The sequence below is a fragment of the Bombyx mandarina genome, chromosome 12, assembly GCF_030267445.1.
Source record: "Bombyx mandarina strain Sakado chromosome 12, ASM3026744v2".
Taxonomy (NCBI): domain Eukaryota; kingdom Metazoa; phylum Arthropoda; class Insecta; order Lepidoptera; family Bombycidae; genus Bombyx; species Bombyx mandarina.
Window position 1 is genome coordinate 15550189 of NC_143219.1, and position 24048 is coordinate 15574236.

Genomic DNA, 24048 nt, shown 5'->3' on the forward strand with positions numbered 1-24048 from the left:
TAATTATTTCCGAAGTTTCGAATACTTCAAAGTTTTCTTGTTCAAAGATGACAGCTATAATAAAAAATGCGAGATTATATCGTAAAAATAATTTTAAATATAAATAGTAGGTAGGTATATTATAATCATATATTGACGAAAGAGACAAAGTTTCTTTTCTGTCTACTGGTTTCAACAAATTTCCGTGATAGTTACAAGCTTACTGAGCGAAAAGTCAAGCTTTATTATGGCTAAATTTTTTCCTGTAAAAAATATTCAAAAGAAAGCCGCTGCTATGTCGAATAAAAGGAATGCATATTAAGTGCTACGATCCGTGGAGGTACGATCCTCTACGATCGTAGCTCGTTGGTACGGATTCGTAGAGATGAAATGGGTCAATTGCCTGCTTTTTCTAAGATCCTCTTCCTATTTTCTTTTTTCATTTAGGAATTTACCTTTAATATTTTCATTTTATTTATACTTAGAAGGGGCTTTATTTAATTATAATTTTAGTGATCTCTATCTAACTATAAGCACTGCTTATATTATAGGTAATGTACTTAAATGTATTTAAATTAAAATTACATATCCTTTGATATTCAATAACATTAATCGTTTAAGTATCGTAAAATGGCATGACATAATGCCATAAATTTTTGTTTTACGCGTTTATTACTGATGGTGAGCTTATTTTAAATAAGCTTATTTAGAAAGTGGTAGACAATAGTTTTTCTGGGGCCCTAGTATCACCAATACAGGTGACTTTAAGGAAAATGAGTACGTCATCTTAAATGATGTATGGAAATGGTAGTACTCGTACAAGGTAGAGGGGGAAGAGGTCAACCGAAGGAGACATGGATTGAGTGTGTGAATGACGATATGAGAGAGAGAGGAGTGAATGTTGAGATGACGGCTAATAGAAGAGAATGGAAGAGAAAAATTAGCTGTGCCGACCCCATCTAGTGGGATAAGGTGGAGAAAAAGAAAAGAAGAAGAAGTACGTCATCTTAAACAAAGTTTGCACAGTTAGGAGGTCGTAGTAAAACTCACTAGCGAGGCAAAATGTACCTAGAGAACTAAAGTAGAAGAACGTAGAACACTTATGTACATACATAGCATCCACTTAAAATCACCGCACACAAGAACAGACAAGAATTGATCTAACGCAACAGTACGTGACAGCATTGTAAAACTCTGGCCTCGTAAAAATTACTCTTAACGAATGAATAAGCCGCTTCAAAGGTACTCGAAGGGGAAGGGAAATAAACCTAAAAAAAGTCCCAGCAAAGTTTTCCGCTCGACTGAACGTAAACGACCCTGTGCTCAAACGAAAATTTATTTACAATATGTATAACGAGAATCTATTTTTTTAGGTTAGCTAGTCTTGTGTGAAATGTTCAGGATCAAATTTCATTTAAGCTTACCGGTATCTATTGGACCATCCAAGTCGTGATTATATATCAACATGATAAGGCCGCAGGTATAGAGTTAATACGTCTACTCCCTACTCTACTTACATAAAAACAGATTTCACATTGCGCATTATATATTTAGCTCACGCTTACAGATAGACAGGCTTCTTAGATGCAGGCATTTCATTATCATTCCGGAACATTCCCGTCCTGACTTCGATATCAGTTGGTGTCTAAAGCCTTTGCATATAAGATAAAATGCCATAACCATCAGATGGAAGCCTTAGATTCAAAGGTACAACTATAATTTTACCCACAAATCGGAAAGTATAATTGCTTCGTGGTAAACAGATGACATAATGGGAAAAACTCTAGCGATATCACAATCCTCATGACCAAAAAAAAAAAAAAAGCGATATCATAATAATCCTTACCGTGGGTGTGCAACATAGTGAATTATTCTAAATACTAGTGGTCACCCGGTAGTCGAAATTCGACTCTAACTAAGTTAAATTATAAATTTGAACATTATCATGGTTTTATGGTGACATTTCTGTAATCAGCATTTCTCTTATAATCATTGTTCTACGATCACAGATTTCGTAAAGGGTACACTATAGGCAAATAATATTAAAGACAAACAATTTTAATCTATTCTCAATTAGACGACAGACTTTAACAAAAAGCAAAAAAAATGTATATGTGTGTGTGTGTGTGTGTCAAGTACTTAGTAATGTGTAATGTTTTTTGTTTTATTGAAATAATGTATTTTTTATGCATAATTTAAAAAATTATTAACAATCTGCACGTGTTCTCTATATTCTCTATAAGTGTGGGAAATGTTCCTCCGTCCACGCAATTATCGTAAAAAGGGATACAAAGTTTTTGCTTCACGTATTAATATGTAGATTAGAGGATAGTATGTATAAGGATAATATATCATATGTATTATACCTTAACTTACATCTCCAACGTAAAACCGGCATTTACAGCATCGATGGATTCCTTTACAGCCTAGATGCTCCCGAATCCTGATCATGCAGGAGCCAGTCACCGTCGACGTCCTAGACACGTCCTTACGGATCCATCAGATCCAATAACCTTTGCATTAGATGCCTTCAGCCCTAATACTAGGGGCAGGCTTAGGGACCCCGGTAACCGTACTCGTCGAACTCGACAAAGAGGTCGACGTGCAACTTAACCCATGCATCAGCCCGCTGAGTTTCTCGCCGGATCTTCTCAGCGGGTCGCGATTCCGATCCGGTAGTAGATTCATTCGCGAAACAATTGCTCTTGAGTTGTTAGGTCTCCTTCGGAGGCGCTCGGGCAGTTGTTAGCAAATCCCACCCCTCTTGGCTGAGCCTTTGCTCGCCCACCTGTCCTGGTGAAACTGGAAAGGCCTTCGGGCCACCAGTAAACTTTCAATCAAAAAAAAAAAAAAAGCCTAGATGCTCCAAAATCTCATTAAATACATACGTAAATAAGTGATATGTTCACATATAAAATTGTTCGTCCATCTTTTTTGAATTCACGACCTCGCGGCCGCACAAGCGCTCTGATTGCTTTGAATTAAAGTAACTCTGATATAATTTCAGACTGGACAACACTATATTTAAGCTTTTCAGTGAAATGTAGAGTAGTAGAAAGTTTTTTTAACGCCTAAATAGGTGAATGAACGAATGATCCATCTGATGTTATATGATCACCAGAGCCCACAAATATTACAAAGTGTTACTGTTCTTGAGATACGATGTCGAAGTCTCAATTGAATTAACATATACTTAAACGCTTCATGATAGGAATTAACAGGATGATCACAACATATTTTTTTTTAAGACTGTTAAACACTTTTGGGAATACTTTGAAATTTTAAGCCTTAGACTTGTAAGAAATTCTTAAACGAATCTACAATTCAAATAGGAATTCTTAGAAAAAAGAATATTAGATAATTCCGCTTTTTTTCAATTATAACTTTTATTAGAACGAAAGCTCAACTGTCGTTGTAACCGAATGGCGCTTTGCGACCGTTTATTGCAAAGATGACTTCATATGAAAGATGGATAAATACACTCATCTTACTTTAAAAACCAGCAAATTTTAGTTTCCAACCAAAGAACTGCGAGGCTTAGAAATCCAATTGCATCTTCTAAGGTTTAAAAGAAACAATCCAAATGACTCATCTCTCAGGAATATAATCAAACTTTTCACTTTACCCGGCACATCGCCTCGTACTGTCATCTTTACGTCAGATTACAACAAAGAAGTAAGAATTTATGACCCGAAATTCATTCTTCGGGAAACTGGCCTTCCGCCCCTCATAATCGAGGTCCTTGCTGGGCCATTATTGAATTTTATGTCCCTCGCGTACTGCACCCTCACTTATTATAATTGCTATGTTTAAATATTAAAAATGATGGAACGCTCCACGATTTTTTGGATGCTCGGTTTTAGTAAATGACTTCTGTTTCTTTAGTAAAAGACATTCCTTAGACCGAAAGTAAAAAAAAAATACGAATTTCCAATAGATCCATCAGAACGCTATCTGATTATCATTTGTTCATTCTGGCTGGTTGTAAAAAACTTTTTTAATTCACGAATACAATTATAGTTTCGTGGTCGAAATTTTTGTTGATCCTTCGTTAATTAGTAAGAAAAAAAATTACAATTAATTTATCGACATGCCGTGGATATTAGTACCAACTTTTTTATAACATTTGACAAAATCAAAATACATGTATTGTACAAAGCCATTGAAATATATATTTTTTATTGCTTAGATGGTAGGACGAGCTCACATCCCACCTGGTGTTAAGTGGTTACTGGAGCCCATGGACATCTATAACCGTAAATGCGCCACCCACCTTGAGATATAAGTTCTAAGGTCTCAGTATAGTTACAACGGCTGAAATAGGCAGGACGGTGGTACCTACCCGCGCAGACTCACAAGAGTTCCTACCACCAGTAAAATAATACCGAAACCTTAGAAAGAAGGTTGGTACTTATCTATCTCCTTGGATTCTCTTATCGTGAAGATGAAATCCGAACTAAAAACAACTGCCTCAATTCTCAGAATTTTTAAGGTCTTGGGCATAGAAAGCATTTAACATACTCTCCCACTATAAATTAAATTCGCAAATCGTAATACTCTTTCCATTCGCATGTCGTGAAAATTGAGGTAATAATTTTCCATGCTTCATATTTTCACGGTGGCTTTGTAAGTTGGAGCTCACGCAAGCCTTGTTTTGACGCCAAGTGAAAAATTTGTCACGGTCCTGAGCTTTTTTGCCTCTGAAAATCTTTTGTGCTTTAATAACTCGTTTTAAATGCAAAACTTGCTAAGAAAGTAGCTTTTGAGTCAACGTTATAAAACTTTTGGATTCATTTTATACTTTGAAATGATTACATGAATATTATTTATTTTTTATGACTTGACTACCTTGAATAAGCTAATCATCAAACGCCCTAACTAGTTGATGACAAAGAATTGCTTGTGTTATCTATGAATTACTCTAACCCACTTATAAATCCATTGCTACGTAAATTCATATATATTCGAATGAATTATTGTATTTATTTTAGCAGAAATTTTCAGCGTTATTCAGTACATAGCATATAATCACTACATAGTATAAAACAAAGTCGCTTTCTCTGTCCATATATCTGTCTGTCCCTATGTATGCTTAAATCTTTAAAACTACGCAACGGATTTTGATGCGGTTTTTTTAATAGATATAGTGATTGAAGAGGAAGGTTTATATGGATAATAACATCCATTAAATAGTGGAGAAATCAATAATAAATTACAGTTTCCGAAGCGAAGCGAGGGCGGGTCGCTAGTATATTATATAATATAAAAAGTATATTATATGATACTACTACTGACTTCCGAAGCTTCGTCAAAATGCTCTCTGCTATTTTTGTGCTATTGATTAATAGATATTCAAATTTAGAATCTATCAATTTTATATTGATAACAGCTATATATTTTTATATATATATAATAATTTATATATTTTAATAATATAATAATAACATGTATATAAGTCTGATATAATGTGACGTCGTATTAAATTGACGGTACCGATCAGAATGTTTCATATAACTACGTTTGGTTACCAATGTTAAATATCACGCCAAAACCAAACCCATATGATTTCAAGCCTGCCAGCAGAATGCTTTGTCTACGATTATCTATGTTATTCTCATAACGATTTTAGTGTTTCACGTAATAGCTTCACGCCTGGAGTATATTGCTGTAAAAAAATATTTTAATCATAACACACATTTCTCGTATAAATTACTACAGTTTTATTCATTTACAACGTCATTCTAAACTACTTATACAGCTCGATGAAATCTGACCAAACACGCGACAGTATGAATTAGATTTTTTATTAGAAGTCGAGTTATATTTGCATGACGTTACGTGAATTCGATTATTTAATCGATGCTATTTAATCGATAAGGAATTTACGTTACGATTTCATGAGATAAATGAAAGGGTATCTGTACTACTTCTCAATAATCCATATATAGTATAAGAGTCGTTATCGAAGTCTCAATTTTATTACAAAACTTGCTAATTAAAAGGTACGAACTGGGAAGCTTGAAAGCTTCGCGGCAAAACTAGGCAGAATGGTGTTAAATATTTGCTTACTCCCATTCCTTTTTGGAATATCGGTACTCAATAGTTTGGGTGAGTCATAAGTCTGTTTCTACTTCGAAAAAAATAATCAATTACGGTTTAAAATCCAAAGAATCAGTTTGTCGATACCGTATTCCAATATATAGTAAGCACAAAATAATGGCTGATGGTAGCATTGCACTGTGATGCCCATAGAGCCAAGGAAATGTTTAAAATCAGGTAAGAACCCACCAATGTTGAAGAAGAATTTATCTGCGTTAGCAAATTCTCTATCTCTACTTCACTTTCCACTTGCTGTCGTTGTTGTAGATAGAGCCTGACTTTATTATTGTCTCATTAATTGGACGTTCATTATTTAATCTTCGATATTCTATTCTCAAAAAGTTTGGATTTTCTATTTTCACTAATCATTTTCTTACAATGATTTTTATCATTGACTTTTATCTAAGAACTTAATTATGGAGTAGGTAATACTTTACCTGTCCAAAATAGTTCCTTTACCTGAATTTTTCACTTTACTTATTTTGTTAATTATCCCCCTTTTATAATCGAATGCTTGTATATCATACTGCAACTTCATCAATAAGAAGACGTATTATATAAATTACTGTATGTATTCATTGTTCAGTAACAATGAATAAATACAGTAATTCATGTAGTTTTTTTACCCTACTCAGGGTATATTAATTACTATTGTATAGGTATTTATTAATATTACAATGGAGAGGAGTGACTGGCTGCCTTAAAAAGTTATGTAATTCTCATTAACCTCAAATTCACCATACATCTATTTAACACACCATATCAAGCACAATTCTTTAGATCTGTAATATATATTCCATATCTATATATATAAAAATGAATTACTGTTCGTTAATCTCGCTAAAACTCGAGAACGCCTTAACCGATTTGGCTAATTTTGGTTTTGATTTATTTGTAGAAGTCCAGAGAAGGGTTGAAAGGTAGATAAATATGAAAATGCTCAGAATTAAATAAAAACAAACAATTTTGTTTTTCCTATGATGTGTCCCCGTCGGACGGCATCTTTTTGTTTGTTTTAAGTTTAATTAATAAGCTTAGATCTTTTATTTATCGATTGAGGCACTACGAAGTCTGCCGGGTCAGCTAGTCCCAAATAAATATCAAAGCTAAAAATCAAAACTGACCTTTATGCATTCCGGTGTGCTTGTCCTTGAGTACGGTTAGCTCATAAATCTTCCCAAACTCTTCGAACATAGGACGGAGGTCTTCTTCCTCGAGGTGCCTTGGGATCTGCCCGATAAAAAGCTTAACGGCGTCTTTACCCGCCCCCGGGGGCGCACCGGTTCTCTCCGAAGGCGTCTTTCCATCATCAGAAGCTCTCCTAACCTCGTTAGTGTAAGAGCCGCTGTGGACTGGAGTCGATGACGTGGACGACGTGGAAGGTGGCTTCGGCATCATCTGGACGTTGTACCCGAAAAGCAATGGATTCAAATTTCCCACCAACATTATCACAGTTCAACGAATCACAGTCTATTTGTACTGTAGTCGGTCTTAAATCTATAAATTCGTTAGTTTTTAAAGCGTGTTTACTTTCGATTTCGCGGGGAAGCGAGACGGCGTCTCCGATGCGGTAACGCGTATTTCTATCGATCGTAATACGTCGTAGCTCGTTTTTCTCGGATGACGCCAAAATACGCTGAGAAATCAACACTACAGATAATCAGTACCTGTTTTCTTTAAATTTATTTTATCTCACTACAATAATTTAAAACACTTAGATTTTTTTTTAAATATTAATTACGAATATTGCACTTTTTTTTTAACACATATAATTAATTTACACTGATTTTCTATTTAATGTATAATTTGGCACGTTATTTCTTTCGATATACTTGAGCGAGCGAGTTTAGGTTAGCGCTAAACGTTTCAGTGTTACGGAGGAGTAGGATTTTTTAGTTTTTTATTTTTCTTTTATTAATTTATTTTTCACACATCACAAATGTCCGTTTACTGTTTACACTGTACACAACACGCGGCTCTGTTTACAAACAAACATTCGACGCACACACCTTTTTAAATAATTTATTTGTTTAATTTCCTCACTCGTTTCAATATTCGCACTCCCGCCAAAGCGTTGTTTGCACGCGCACAAGATTTTGGCGGCGAAAAAGCGTAAAAGAACGCCGAGTTTCCCTTTCGATTTTCCGCGACTTAAATTTACCACTTAATCTAGACTTAATTAATCACAAGACGACGACAAACGATGACTTGACGCACAAACGAAAAATCACAAAAAGACAACTAAATTTACAACGAATACGTCGTGTATCCGTTCTTATGCCTACATGACCACTAACCTAAAATTTCCTCTGAGGTCCCCTTCATAGCGTACGCTATGGGGAGCTTTGATCCTCCCTTTCACTCACCCTCGAGTGTGGTCGCCATGACGCCGGCAGTCCGCGGACGAATCCCGCGCGAGATGAACGTGGGGGGTGGCTGCGTTTGATTTAAAAATGTTATTTTTTTCTTCGCCTACGTTTACAGTATGTGACAATATATTTTTGATTGAGAAAATTTTAAAATAAAAATATGATGCCGTAATTGAATAGTATGATGATTGATAGTACACATATTATAAAAAAATCGATATGCCATATTTAATTCGCAGTTGTCTGTTAATTATGAGATAAAATAAACAAATAAATAGATAAATAATTAAATATAACCTTCCTATAACAAAACAATACTAGGAATAGTTAATACTGTAAATATTATATATATACATTTGAATTATTATACATCCTTTTTTACTAATTAATTGTTTTTACTGACATAATACTTGAACAATAACGAAAAAATCATATATTTTCATAACAAAAATCATTCGCCTAATATGTCCATAATTATTTTGGGATATAGGAATATCCGAGAAAAATATAAATCTCATGGTCCCCGTACTTCTAGATATTTAGATACGAAACCAAGTTCGTTGAGTGTGAACAACTTGATTATTTCGTGTTCCTTGCGTCGTGTCGCGTGCTCTACAATGTCGCGAGCTTTTTGTCTTTCAAAATTATGACGCAATATAAAATAAACGAGCTTTAAGCTATTTCGTGACTCCACTTAAATTAAACTATTTTTACATTCCTGTAATGATTCAAAGGTCAGTCTTGCACCAAATGGAAGGCAACTACGACAGATATAATCAGAATGATAAAATTATCATCATTCAACTGATTTTAATGGTGTCCACAATTTATGTACTGTAAGGTGAATTTTATTTTCTTCGTTTTTCGCGAGTTGTATACGTAATTAAAACTAGTTTTACGATTTGATCTCTATCTTATTATTGTCATTATATGAATTCCAAAGCTTTGATTACTTTACAGTTTTTATGATTACTGTCGGTCGTCAGTATAAGCAAGATTAAACCGTAAAAATAATTTTAATTATTAATTTTATTTCATCAGGTATTACGTATTATTATTTATCAGTTGCGCTTGTTGTTTTTGCTAACGTAGAGTAAGCAAAACGAAAAAAAGTTCTTGCTTAATAAGTACAAAGTCAAGTCTTCAAAAGTTAGGGGTTCTTAAAAGAAGCGTTCTCTCAATTATTCAACCCCCTACGCTTAGCAGCAGTGAAGTAAATGCCGGAATTCGGTTATAGGCCTTCAGTACCGGGTCAGAGCAATAGAGAATGCTGCATCTCTTTCACTGATAGGGCCGTTCCTTGACTAAAGCATTTACGCAATATGATTTTAGTTTGTATGAAAATATCGATTTTCTTTGAAGTTGATAAATTTTTATGGCGTAATTTTTACAAAATCAGAATTTGAACATTTCACGGATAACCATTTTGCGCACATGTGACATTTTTTTTTTGCTTACATGGTTGGACTAGCTCACAGCCCACCTAGTGTTAAGTGGTTACTGGAGCCCATAGACATCTACAACGTAAATGCGCCACCCACCTTGAGATATAAGTTCTAAGGTCTTAAGTATAGTTACATCTAAAATAATTGAAAATTCAGTACGTTCTGATTTTCCAAATCCTGACTGTTCTCGAATTCTAAATGTCGCTTCCCAAAAAATTTATTGTACATAAAAATAAATCGAGTTTATTATATGCTAAAACTGCTAATTTGTACAACGCCCATCCCTATTTCAACCCTCCCAAACCTGCCATTCGCAGTCACGATGAATTTCGCGCCCGAATTTTATATTTTTCGGGGGGGAAATATTTAATTAAGTGTTTGTTGGTTTTGCAAAGATATTTTAAGAAGACGAAGATTTTACGGTCCTAGACAGAGAGAGATTTAAAATTTATAGCCAAGAATATTTACGTTGGATCCCAGAACGTTTGCGTTGTAAATATTAAACTTACTATAAGTTTGGTCTATTCGTATATCGTCTATTTGTTTTTTGCAGTGATCCGTCTAATATCTCAATGGCAATAATATTTTAATAAGAAGCCTTTACCCCGACGTCCTGAAAGAGGATTAATGTACAATAAACCACCTGAGATTGTGAGTTGACTACTCCATAGTCATGGCCTATGCAAATGTAGTGTTCGCTCACGCGGCCCGTACAGAAATTAACTCTTTACAGGTCATTAAATCCCGTTTCTGCAGGATAGACGTCGAAGCACCGTGGTATGTGAGGAATGTAGATCTTCAGGACGACCTAAATCTAGTACCGATACGTAAGTATTTTAATGAAGCGTCAGAGCACTACTTCGATAAAGGGATGCAACACAAAAACCCTCTTATCGTTGCCGCCACTAATTATTTATCGGACCGCGTCGGGGCAACGCAACGCCGCTGTCGCCCGAAAAATTTCGCTCAGATTTCCCACATTCACTCTCGGTGCTTTTAGGACTCTCGAGTTCGACGAGCGAACTAACCCATATACACAGCCCACTAAGTTTCTTGCCGGGTCTTCTCAGTGGATCGCGATTCCGATCCGGTGATAGATTCTGCGAAGCACTGCTCTTGCTAGGGCCAATGTTAGCAGATTCTGTCAGCCACCCACCTTGAGATATAGTTCTAAAGTCTCAGTATAGTTACAACGGCTGCCCCACCCTTCAAACCGAAATGCATTACTGCTTCCAGCGAATAGGTAGTGAAAGCCCATAAACACTGCGAATGAATGTACTTGTCCACATTCGTGCATTCATATAATTTTGGAGCATTGGTCTCGCTTGCATAAGAATGAGATTTCATCTGCATTCTTCATCTATATTGCAATTTCGGACAAAAATGTTCAAAAGAGGATTACGTAAAGTACTCAAAGATTAACACTAACTTAGCTGTGCTCTTGATATAGCTGATGTTCAAAAGCAAAAGTGCTGATACTAGCGACTCACCATTAGGAGGGGCGGTTGTCTTTTAAGCTACTAAAAAATACATATAACGACTATCTCGTCCCCGCAATGGAGAGGGTGCTGAACTCTCTGTAAATTTGATAGAATGATACAAAAAGCATCTAAAATTTTATTATAATAAAATATTTTTCTTCATTTTATAGCACCTTTTCCGCTAATGGAGATTGGTCCTTAATTTGGAATACTCCATTTTATTATGTGTCAAGCGGAATTGCTATTAGATACAAACAGCGCAATTCCTTTCGCTGTCCCAGCTGTCTTTTTTCAATTCGACATTTAAATTATAAACTTGATCAAGTACAACTTGACAAGTTCGGAATTGGCATCAAGTGGCCAACTGTTCCCAAAAGCGCCACATATTGTAGTGTCCAAGTCGTTGTAATTCTGTCTAGACACATACCGCCTTGGGACCGATGAGGCTTTCTGGAATTACAGCCCGCCTCGGGCTTCGGAACATACATTGTTACTACTGTCGAAATCTAGAAATGGAAGAGCATCGGTCCGAGTTAAAGTAAATTCGTTTAATTTTAGTTGAGTGCCATTAAAGTTTTATGTTTTTTTTTTGTTAATGTTCGATTTAGGTGATCAAAAAATCCTTTCAGAATCTACCTAATTGAGAGGCTACTAATCAACAAATTTCTTAAGCTATTCAATCTAATCAAGGCTTTCTTCCATACCTATCGTCTTTAACATAGTTGCTTCAGTTTCTAATAACATATCCTTACTTGATCCCACTGAATGTGGACCGCTTAACATTTAAAATATTACTACTGATCTCAGATGCTGCTTTCCGCTTCTGCGAATAAAATCGAGAAAACTCTATTCTTTGCACGCACGGTAAACACGTATCAAATAAATCAGGTATAGATCAATTTTTTTTTACTCTACTAATAAGACAGAACCTCACATCATTAAGTATTGGCCATCACGTATTGACGTCTATGAGCTCTCATAATTACTTCAAATAATATGGTTGTGGACTTATCTACTCATGCATTAAAAATTAAATAGCTTACTAAAATTTAAGAAAAGCTCGCCCTTAAATTGCCTTTTATGAGTGCTTTTGAACTTACATGCTACGTGCGACATCAAACACGTGTTCGAGAGAGTTTGTCATATTCCTTGGGCTCCTACAATCTTATCAACTAATAAACTATACTAAAATACTCATATATACATACAACCATAACATAGCGATCATGAAAAAAATTCCATAGCAATTACACAACACAAAAAACCATGTAATGACATGAATTTTGAATTCCGTACGCGCATGTTTTTAAACCGCTGACAACCATTCGTGTCGTGTGGCAATTAATAATGGACGATGCTCAATAAATGTATTGGTTCCGTACTGTTCAGACCTGTTAATTTTTATTAAACTTTTTTATTTGCTTACATATTTACGTACGAATTATTTAACGGAACTCTAGGAAAATATGACCGTTGTAAGAAACGTATTATTGACGTGTAAAGCTTCACTGATTAGTATAACTTCAAATAAATCTGTTACTATGCGTTACGTTACTGGAGTATATGGATACTATGTAATGAATACTGCATACGTCATACGAGTTAACTCATAATACGCACTACCACAACTATTTGTCTAAGCATTTGTAAATTTACTGTTTCAGTATTAGCTAGTGTGACTATTCATCTATCGTGAACACTATCGGGAAACATATCTTGTATCCCAAAATCGAACAATGTGTTTAACTTCTTTTAACAAAACTTTAAGTTTATTGAAATTATTTTTATGGTTTAATTTCACATTTATTATAGTCGTTATATTGTTTACCACGTTTCCAACACTCACAGTATTCGTGGACACGAACGGACGACAGACTGAAAAAGATACCAAAATCATAACCACTGGTTGTAGGACCTCGCGTCAGTCAGCACGGGTAGGTACCACCACCCCGCCTATTTCTACCGTGAAGCAATAATGCGTTTCGCTTTGAAGGGTGCGGCAGCCGTTGTTACTATACTGAGATCTTACGACTCATATCTCAAGGTGGGTGGCGGCATTTACGTTGTAGATGTCGATGGGCTCCAGTAACCACTTAACACTATGCCCACCTAGTGCTAAGTGGTTACAGTCCCAACCGTGAGCATTACCACCCAATGAAAAAGTAAAATAAAAAAAATTAAAAACAAGTTCAAAATGTATGCAGCCAAACAAATATATAGATATTCTACAGTACAGTTTATATCATGCGCGTTCCTTTGCCACTATAGCGTTTGATGTTATCGCTTACAGAAATATCTGGAAAATACTTCCGCAGTTATCTTTACTTATATACATAATTAAATAGAACGAGCAGTTGCTGGAAATTAAACTAACCATGTCCTACATTACTCAAATCTTTAGCAAGTCCGTAATGACGCTCTCAATAAAACTGAGATATTATGGACTCAACAAATTTAGAAATCATAACAAAATGTAAACCGAAAATCAAATATTTCTTTGACCAAAAAAAATTATTTGTCCAAATTTAAATTTAGGGAAATTAATGAAACATATTTATTTTGACGTTCAATTAAATACGGAACCCCATTCTCTGCAGGAAACATAAAAATATATTGGAAGCAATTACAGCTACGACTGGGTCAAATTTTGAAAAAAATTACATAATTATAATGTACCAATTGTTATTAATACGGAAACCATTAAGATTTTAGTATTCTAATTGTTTTGTCGTAAAGTAGAAGTTTTATAAAAGCAGTATATATAAAATAGAAAATTTTATACATTATTCTCGTTAATAAGGAAATAATTTGGTATTTAGGATTTCCGGTGGACTTTCATATGAAGCTTTTGATAAAAGTTCCTGGCAATGAGGAAAATAAAAGCTCATAGGATATACATCATTATAAGTGGTTACAGATACCTTTGAATACTACAATGCGATAATAACTACCTTTCAGGTATAGGTATTAACTATTTTATTCCCCCTGCTTCGTTTGGCGTCTGTGTTGTGCTATAGAAATAATTTCACTAAAGCATGTCGTTAACACTTCTAACAATACTAAGTTTCAACTTACTGAGACGATTAGTTTGGGAGATAAACCCATTTATTGATACCGCTCGCGCGCTACGCGTCACTTTGATAACAAACATCCAATTTGTATTAGGAATGCTTAGTTTTGACAGCCTTTTACAACCATTTTGATAATTATTAAGTTTTCTATATTTCATAAATTGCTCGAGCATCATAGCCGAAATGTCTATTGAAGAACAAGAGGTTAGGAGCAAGCAAAACTGTGTACAATCTTTCTAATTCCTTTTTTGGTATTATCACTAGAAATCGATACATCTGTCTGGCTTTGTTTTTTATTTTATTGCCCTTGTAGGCCAACAAACATACGACCCAAATGATGGTGAGTGGTTACCATCGCCCACGGACTTCAGCAACGCCAGGCAGAGCCAAGCCACTGCCTATCTGATGCCTTTCAGTAGAATATCGTTAAGAACTTTTCACATGTAATTAATTCTGAATTTGATATAATCTCTAGACCTATTTGATACGTTTTTGGTACATATTTTCTCCACGAAAGCAATAAAAAGTAAGGTGAAACTTATTAACGTGACCCTAATTACGACACCCTATATTAAATCCACCATAAGCCGACTCGATCCAGATCAGGGCGCATCTCAGGCCTCCCTCGTGCCGATAGATTGAAGGTCAATGAACCGTTGGGGTGCGATGAACATTTTGCGTGGGGAACTAAGAAGATACTTTATATTTCAACCGATATTCTGGTATTCTTATAAAAAATAATCACAGGTTCAGTAAACGAGAAAAGGCGTGGTTAATTAGAATAAAATAATAATAATAACGTTTTTAATGAAATCAAACAAGCCCTATTCTGAAAGCAATACGGTCTATAATCCATACAATAGTACAACATTTGAAACTTTTCTTGAAAAATCTCCTATTTCGACTGAAAAGAATATAATAATATACTTAATTACGTCTTTAAACGCATGAAGTCTTGTTTTTCAAGAAAAAACACCTAAGTACCATTTTCATCTGTATATTGTTAACCAATTATAATCAATTGCTTTTTTTTTGCTTTGTAGCTATTGACGAGCTTGGCAATTAAGCTAAGCTTGATTACAAGAAAAACAGAAATTGTCTTGATTTTCAAAATGCTTAATGCCTTCAATGCATAACTTTTTAACTAGAGGGTGGCTAATTTCTGCCTTCCTTTTTTTCGTCCTTTTTTTTTTTTTTTTTTATTGCTTAGATAGGTGGACGAGCTCACAGCCCACCTGGTGTTAAGTGGTTACTGGAGCCCATAGACATCTACAACGTAAATGCGCCACCCACCTTGAGATATAAGTTCTAAGGTCTCAGTATAGTTACAACGGCTACCCCACCCTTCAAACCGAAACGCATTACTGCTTCACGGCAGAAATAGGCAGGGCGGTGGTACCTACCCGTGCGGACTCACAATAGGTCCTACCACCAGTGGTTACGCAAATTATAATTTTGCGGGTTTGATTTTTATTACACGATGTTATTCCTTCACCGTGGAAGTCAATCGTGAACATTTGTTAAGTACGTATTTCATTCGAAAAATTGGTACCCGCCCGCGGGATTCGAACACCGGTGCATCGCAACAACGAATGCACCGGACGTCTTATCCTTAAGGCCACGACGACTTGAAAACTTCCTGTTTGACAAAACAATTTAGACTCAGCTATAAAAGAGATGTTTAGGTTACCATATCTGCCTACCATTCATCCATAATATTGTCTGCCCATTAACAGAACGACAAGATATAAAATTGAGTAAAATCGTGAATGATAAACACTACAGTCATAATCCTTTTTTTTTGCAACTCTCCATTTTTTTTTTATTGTCTAGACGGGTGAATGATTTCACGGCCCACATGGTGTTAAGTGGTTACCGAAGCTCATAGAGATCACATCGTGAATATTGCCACCCACTTGAAACTGGAGGTATAAATCTCGATTGTGTAACAATTAAGTACATTATTTATCTACTCTGTAAGTCGTTCGTGAGCTTATTTTAAGTACCTTAATCATTGGAACATGTGATACCTGTATGTATATGTATAATAGATACATAGTCACATCGCTCGTTATAAGTAAGACATCAATTATTAGTTACGACTCTAAATTCAGTGTGCTTCCTAGCAAGGCCACCTCTAATAATTCTCATAGCTATGTGTCTTATTTCGAAGAGAGTCTCCAATCAGGATCTACTGCTAATTTTAGCTTTTTTGTCTTTAACGTATTGAATTTTAGTTTAAATGATTAATAGCATTATTATAAATATCACGTCTTACTGTATTACAACTCAAGTTGACCCAAAAAAATTTTTGTTGTTGATGTGGGCGACACTGTTAGCTTTTTGGTATTGAAATCTAACACAATTTGACTCATATCTGTGGGATGAATATAATTGAGTGTGGGAGGATGGCCTATTTAAATAATTTGGCTATTTTGTGTGGCTTAGAATAACACCATATCTTTACATGGGTGTGGCGTTAACCGACTCAGGGATTTGCCTGAAAATAGGCAGAAGGATTGGCTGAATTTTATATGAATGTACTGCGATCACCAACCGGCATATATTAATGACTGGTTTTATTCTAAACCCGCATAGGTAGGTGCTATCAGCCTGCCTATTTTTGCCGTTAAGCTGTCGGTTTGAAGAATGGAACAACTGTTATATGATAAAATTGATACTTCCACCTCAAAACTCAAGTTGAGTTGCCTATGAGTTCCAGTATCCACTTAACACCTAGCAGTAGTGTGTGAGTTTACACCCATTAATGCAATTAATAAAAATATCTTTAGATTATTTATGACTAAGTGGCTAGTATACCTTTGCCTATACCTGAGTAAATTATTTTTGATAAAATCATTTAAAATTCTACTCTACCTATAATACTATATATTTTTTTTTTCTAAAAATAATTCTTGCCTATTTAAGGGGTAGACCTCAGAGCCCACCTGGTGTTATATGATTATCGGAGGCCAAAGACATATTGAGACATGTTTTTTTCCCTACCTATGCTGATAGCCTTGAGAGGCTATTTCAGTTTCACCCTAAGATGTAGGTGAGCTCACGGGGCTCAAGTCGGAAGTGTTGCTAACACTAGCCCTAGCAAAACCAGTGCTTTGCAGAATCTATCACCGGATCGGAAACGCGACCCACTGAGAAGATCCGGCGAGAAACTCAGTGGGCTGTGTCTGTTGGTTCGACGAGGACGGTGACCAGTGCTTGTGGTACTAAAAGTACCGTAAACGGATCGGGAGGATCCGTAATGACATGTTTTGGGTGACGTCGACTGTTTACCATTCGGTCTACAGGATAGGGTATGTAGTTCCCGGCGACCACGACAAGAGGGTTTTTATTTCGTGCCGCCTTCTCAAAGTGGCGCAATGATGCCGATTGTAGATACTTGAGTTTTACATCTCAGCTTTACAGTAAGAGCATACGGTCAGTCTTGATGGCTAGTGAACACCGCCGATCATAGACATCAGCAACATCAGGGAAACAGCGAAGCTACTGCCTACTGAAATGCGTAGGAGGCTTATTAAATAAATCATTATACGTTTCTCAATGAACGTTTATATTTATAATCACGTGAGAGCACAGAGCCAGATGGCTGGTACTAGTGACCTCTTTCGTGGGATCGTTTCCGCGTCCCGGTTGCTCGAAGATCATTATCTGAACGTTTTGTATGTGAAAGACGTGGAGCCGAATCGTCCCCGCTGTATTTACAAGGGGAGATCGATGTATGTTACGTTTGAACACAAGTGGCGTAGACCTGATTTCGCTTTGAAATTTTTATCAACTTTTTCTTGTATTTTTTTTAGAATAAATTGATTACAGTTGCTTTATTCAAATTTATAAGTAAATTATATTAATAACAATAGATATACAATATGTATCTACGTTAACTTACCTTGAAATATTTTAAATTCCAACGTACCAAAGTGTTTTAATACTTTTTGTTGATATTAGATCATAAAAACAGTAGCCTTTAAACATGAGGTCTAGTTTACATTAAAAAAGACTTGACCCTTGAATAACGTAAGTGTGACTTTTTTGAAAAAATGATGATTTTCATCTGTCACAGGATACAATGATGCCATTTGTATATATCTTACCACACTACTGATTTCGGTCATCGGTTAGTCCTGCGTTCCGGTTTCAGGGGTATACAGAGGTCATACAACAGTTTTTAAATCATCTTAAGGTCGGGTCTATAGATTCCGGTGTTCACAATACAGCATTTAAATAATTATTTAATAAAATTGTTAAATGAATGTTGTCTCCATATCACTCACAGTTCTTCCCTAAAACTGAAGTGGTGAGAGAAAGGGCTCGGACTCGCGGGGAACGTTATTGATTTCCATTATACGGTGTTCGAGCTATGCCGATATCCTAAACGACACGTCACAGATGCCGGGAACGATGCGTCAATACACATCGAACATAAAAAAAAGATGTGCGGTGTCGTGGGACGCCGGATAGGAACAAAGATCCTTATTATAAAAATATTAATGTTAAGTTCTATTCGAGGTATCTCTCTTCGATCGGTCCCTCACTGCTGAGGATCGTGACTCCGTCTGATTTCGTCAACCAGCTGTCTCCATCAACTCCATTTTGTAGCTTGGTGGAGTGCGTCGCTGACAGGTATCTCCAGTTCCTCCGCTATTTGGTCCGACCATCGTTTGGGGCCTACCTATTCGAGGTATAAATAAAATAAAATTGGAGGTTTCGCAACAACCCACGGTCATTCGGTAACGTGCGAACTTATTGTGATACACTTCATTCTCGGTTGTTGGCATAAGAGTTAGTGTATTGCGCAAACGAACGCTCTGAGATCGTGGTCAATGAATGATAAAAAAATATGTTATTTTTTAGGCGTTATTACGATGTTAAGTCGTACACTGTGTGCATTCTAATAAAAATCTTACGTTACGGCCGTATTTTCCCGGTTAGGATACCCCTCCGAATCGTCTCTAGGGAACTTCGTTCCAAAACAAAAACAAAAATACCAATCATTTTATAAAAAAACTTTTTCTGATCAGTTTCCTTAAAAGTATAATAGACGTTGAAAAACAAACTGAGCCCTTCCATGTGCGAGTATTAGGGCAGCAAGATTTTCCTGTGAGGGCAATAAAGGGCGATAGTGAAGGGAGGGCTGCCAGTACCGCTATCTGGGCAAGCTCGTCAAAACAATACGCGCGTATCAAAACCTTTTATGGATTTGTTTGCACAAAAACGAATAGGCCTTGAAATGCAGGCTTTAATTTGTGGATAATCAGACGAGAGCATCTGAAATGATGATATATTTTACTATTAAAAAAGAGAAGACAGTTCACGACATACTTAGTTTCCGGAACATAAATACTCTATAATGTTGAACTTGAAATAGAAAGACTCAGTTTGATTATGCTGTAACTGCGATCAACTGGTGATTAGTCAAAATATCGGAACATTTTGTGGCAACAATAGTCAGAATTACAGTCTATTGTTCAGAAGTTGAAAAACCAAAATCTTCTCAAATTACTGCTTCCACTACTTCTTCATAGGACTGTTTTTAAGTAGGCAGGCTCATAACACTCAGCCTGAGAGAAGTTGCTAACATTTTCTCTAAGCAGTATACTTCGCCTACCACTGGATCGATATCGCGATCCCCTAAAAGGATCCGGCGACAAATTTAGTGGGCTGTGTCTATAGGCCAGGTTGCACGTCGATCTTTTCATCACATTAGACGAATTTGACGAGAACGGTGAATTGTACTTAGAATACCTAAAAGCACTAAGAGGGGAGAGGGAGGATTCAACATAACGTGCTTAGGGCGACGGCGGCTGAGCTTTGCCCCGTCGTCTGGGTCGGGTATTAAAATCGAGTCGGCCACGATAAGAGGGCTATCCACAAGAGAGCTACTAGAATAGATACCAGAAAACTCACGGAGTTTACTCTCACTGTTATTTCACCAATTGCAAATCATTTTCCGTAAAAGATTTTATGGCCAAGTAACGCGATCTCTAAGCACCGTCCTATATTTTCTTCTTATATTTTATTATAACATGAAAAATGATATGAAGCGAAATGAGATGATGTCGATTAATTTGGGATTTTAATCAATTGGGACGAGATTAAATGAAACGAGATGAGATCAGATGAAAGTCTTAGTAAAATGGTAAAATTTTTACTGAGACTTTTTCAGTGGACTTTTTCGAAGAGCCCGGGAAGCTACGTCCGGCGGCTTTGTTTCATTTTTCTACATTTTTGCACTGACATAGATGCTAAATAGTTAATAAGCTACCGCTACTACACATTTAAGCTTGAAGAAATACTAAATTAACAATATAAAATAATTTTACACAGCTTTGAACTTCTCAAGCTCCCGCCAAAAACTATTAACCAATCATTACTCATTGTCAACTCTATTGATGTACAAAGAAACGTAGGTCTTAGTCTATATTTAAAAATTTCAAAATATCGTGATCGAAATCTGGTTTTTTTAGAAAGGTTTCAGAAATGTTTGCGATAGGCAAAAAAAACATAATTATTTTTAAAAATAGTAGGTTTTGTAGGTTACGTTAGAAAGAAAATAAATTAAAATTAAATTTCGAAGCTATAAAGTTGGGATATATCCTCACATGACGTGCGCCCGTAACTGTCTTCCACATACCCTACACGTCTTAACTTCAACGCAACATATTATATTCGTACGTAAGTATTATATTCCCCATGTCAGTTCTCGGCAAGTTTTGGTCCGAGGGCGACCATTAATCTATCTTTATTACTGGTCGTTTGATCACGATGAATTCACACAAAAGTGTTTATGTGAGGCTCGTGTGATGACTGTGCTTGAAACGTAATGATGTTTTTCTTGTTGATAGAATATTTTTTTGCTTACTAACGTATTTGGCTTATCTGGCATAGATGATTCACTTATAGGATCATTCCGTTGTAAAAGGCGTAAACAAGGCATTTACATTTATTTATTATTATTTGGCATCAAGGCATTTATTTATTACTGGTGTTACCTCTTGTGAGTCCACCTTGTGTGACACCTTAGAACTTATATCTCAAGGTGGGTGGCGCATTTACGTTGTAGATGTCTATGGGCTCTAGTAACCACTTAACACCAGGTAGGCTGTGAGATCGTCCACCTATCAAAGCAATAAAAAAAAGCGTTGGCGGATGTGCAATTTAAATTAAGATTCTGATCTCAGATCGCCAGGAGAAGCGTGAATTGGTAAACCCGCACAGCAAAAAAACTATTTAATGAAATTATAGCTTTTTAACTTAATAGTTTGCTGGTACCAGGATTTCTGATGTCCCTGAGTGATGGTAACCAGCAGGTGAGTATGCTCATGAGCGCTTACTTAACTGTCGCTTAGTAATTTATTGGAATCGAGGTCTTACCTTATAAATAATATTGTTATTAATTTTCATCACTAAATAATATATATTTTTTTGCCTGTAATTAATAATTAATCATCATGAATGAAGTTTATTGTTAATCACAAGCAAGTAAAAATAAAAGTAAACTAAGACAAAGTTTGTTGTGATTAAGAAGCATCCTTAAGTAGGTAGTCTGTTTGTTTTCGTCGAGAAAATTCTAGAACAGAACCTCATAAAAGAGGGTACAATTTTCCAAAGCAACTTTTGCACACAAAAGTTGCGAGAGTAGCCCGGAGGCATTGAAGGTACTCTGTGCCTTGGAGCTTTTCAAGAACTTTTGTATCAGCTCTTTTGAAATGGTCGTAACGCCGATACGTTTAAGCCAACTTTAGCGAGAAGTTAAATTTTCCAACAGAAAATACGTAATTTTAATTCCTTACTACAACTACTTTTTTATTTTTTTTAAATTTTCAAGCTAATTAGTGGGAAAAACTCTTTACAAATTTTCCACCACGGCGGTGCGCTGGTTCAATATTTTTGAAGGAAGTTTTGCGGGGGCGATTATCGCTACTAAAGATGCACAAAAGAGGAGAAGGCCGAGGCTAGGCTATGAGGAGTAGACGTACCTGCCAACCCGTCGCTAGCTTCTTCCAGGCTGCAGAATTCGACGCCACTGCTGGACGACGCGTAATGGCGGCGACTTGACACGGCACTCTTCTAAATTATTGTCTATAAAACTTGTATATCACTCGCGCAACGACGAATATGGTCGTCAGTAAGAGTTCGTATAATAGAGATTAATATGAGTCCATGAAAATATTTATGCGAATAAATAAGCGGCGTGTGCGTGTACAGCGCGTGCGGTGCGGTCGGCGATAGTCTTCTTTTTTATTTTTGACTTTTGCTTCTTATGTTTCTTTTTTATAAGTGGCCATGCGAGAGGTTTTATGTCTACTCTCATTAAAAAAGAACCATCCCCCCGGCCTTTAGGAGATGTAGCTCCTAAACAATGAGAGAGAAGTACATAAATGTAGCGATTATGGGTGAACTAGAGAGCGGGTGGAATCAGGGTAGTGCGGTGGTACATAATAAGTACAAGTAATAAGTATAAATGGTACTTAATGAGTGCAGGATATGAAGTATTAAGTAAAAAGAATGAAATAAAAATAAATTAAAAATAAAAATGAGAAAATAGGTTATTGGGAAGGTAAAACACAAAGTTTTACTACAGGTCGAAGATAGGTGCCGTTTTGTGTGCGCACTCTGACTACTCTAACGACCCCGTCCGAGGCAGGCATTATTTCTTCAATTATGCCCATTGGCCATTGTAAAGGCGGTGAGTTTTCTGTTTTAAGAAGGACAACAGTACCTTTAGTCACCGGATTAGATTTGGTGTTCCATTTAGCGCGCGTTTGAAGCGTGTTTAGGTACTCACGCCTCCAGCGATTCCAGAATCTCTGAACAATGTCATCGACAAGTCGTTTATTGCGAACTAAATCTACCGAATCTAAACGCGGATCAGAATGAAAGGAGTCTAACGGTCCGAGAGTTAAAAAATGCGAAGGCGTTAAAGGTTCCGGTTCTCCGGGATGAGAATTTAATTGTGCAATTAACGGACGACTATTTAAAATCATTTCGACCTGGGTAACGACGGTGAGCAACTCCTCATAGGTGAGAAGAACGTCTCCTATAGTGCGGCGTAGATGCATTTTGAAAACTCGAATCATACTCTCCCAGCTACCACCCATGTGACTAGCTGTAGGTACGTTCAGCGACCAATTGACGCCTTGATAGAGAGTTTCCTGCTCAAAGGCTTTACAGAAGGCTTTAGACCTGAGAAACTCGCTCAATTCATCGAGCTTGGCTTTGGCACCTATGAAATTCGTTCCGTTATCGGAAAACAGCGAATTAATTTTGCCTCGACGTGATATAAAACGACGAAAAGCGCGAAGAAAGGAATCGGTCGATAAATCTGTCGCAATTTCAACATGCACGCTTCTTGTAACCATGCATGTGAAGAGCGCATAGTAGCAGCGGACCTTGCGCGCACCACGGTAACGACTAATTAAAATTTCCTGCGGTCCAGCGTAGTCAACGCCACTCCAAAGAAAGGGTTTGACGGTTTCGTTGACTCGACAAGCGGGCAGATCAGCCATATAAGGCGTCTCTGTGCGGGGGGCAGCTTTGAAACATCTGTTACAAAGACGAAAGCGTTGTTTTACGGTACTGCGAC

At 36.5% G+C, this 24048-nt stretch overlaps 1 protein-coding gene across 1 annotated transcript in view; it reads right to left on the minus strand.

The window, feature by feature from the left end:
• Positions 1–8371, minus strand: part of bru3 (CUGBP Elav-like family member bruno 3) — a 750372-nt gene extending 742001 nt beyond the window's left edge. The window contains 1 exon segment of the mRNA XM_089732136.1: positions 7203–8371. Coding sequence (XP_089588262.1) covers positions 7203–7524 — 322 coding nt within the window. The 5' untranslated portion in view covers positions 7525–8371.
• Between the last annotated feature and the right edge of the window lie 15677 nt (positions 8372–24048).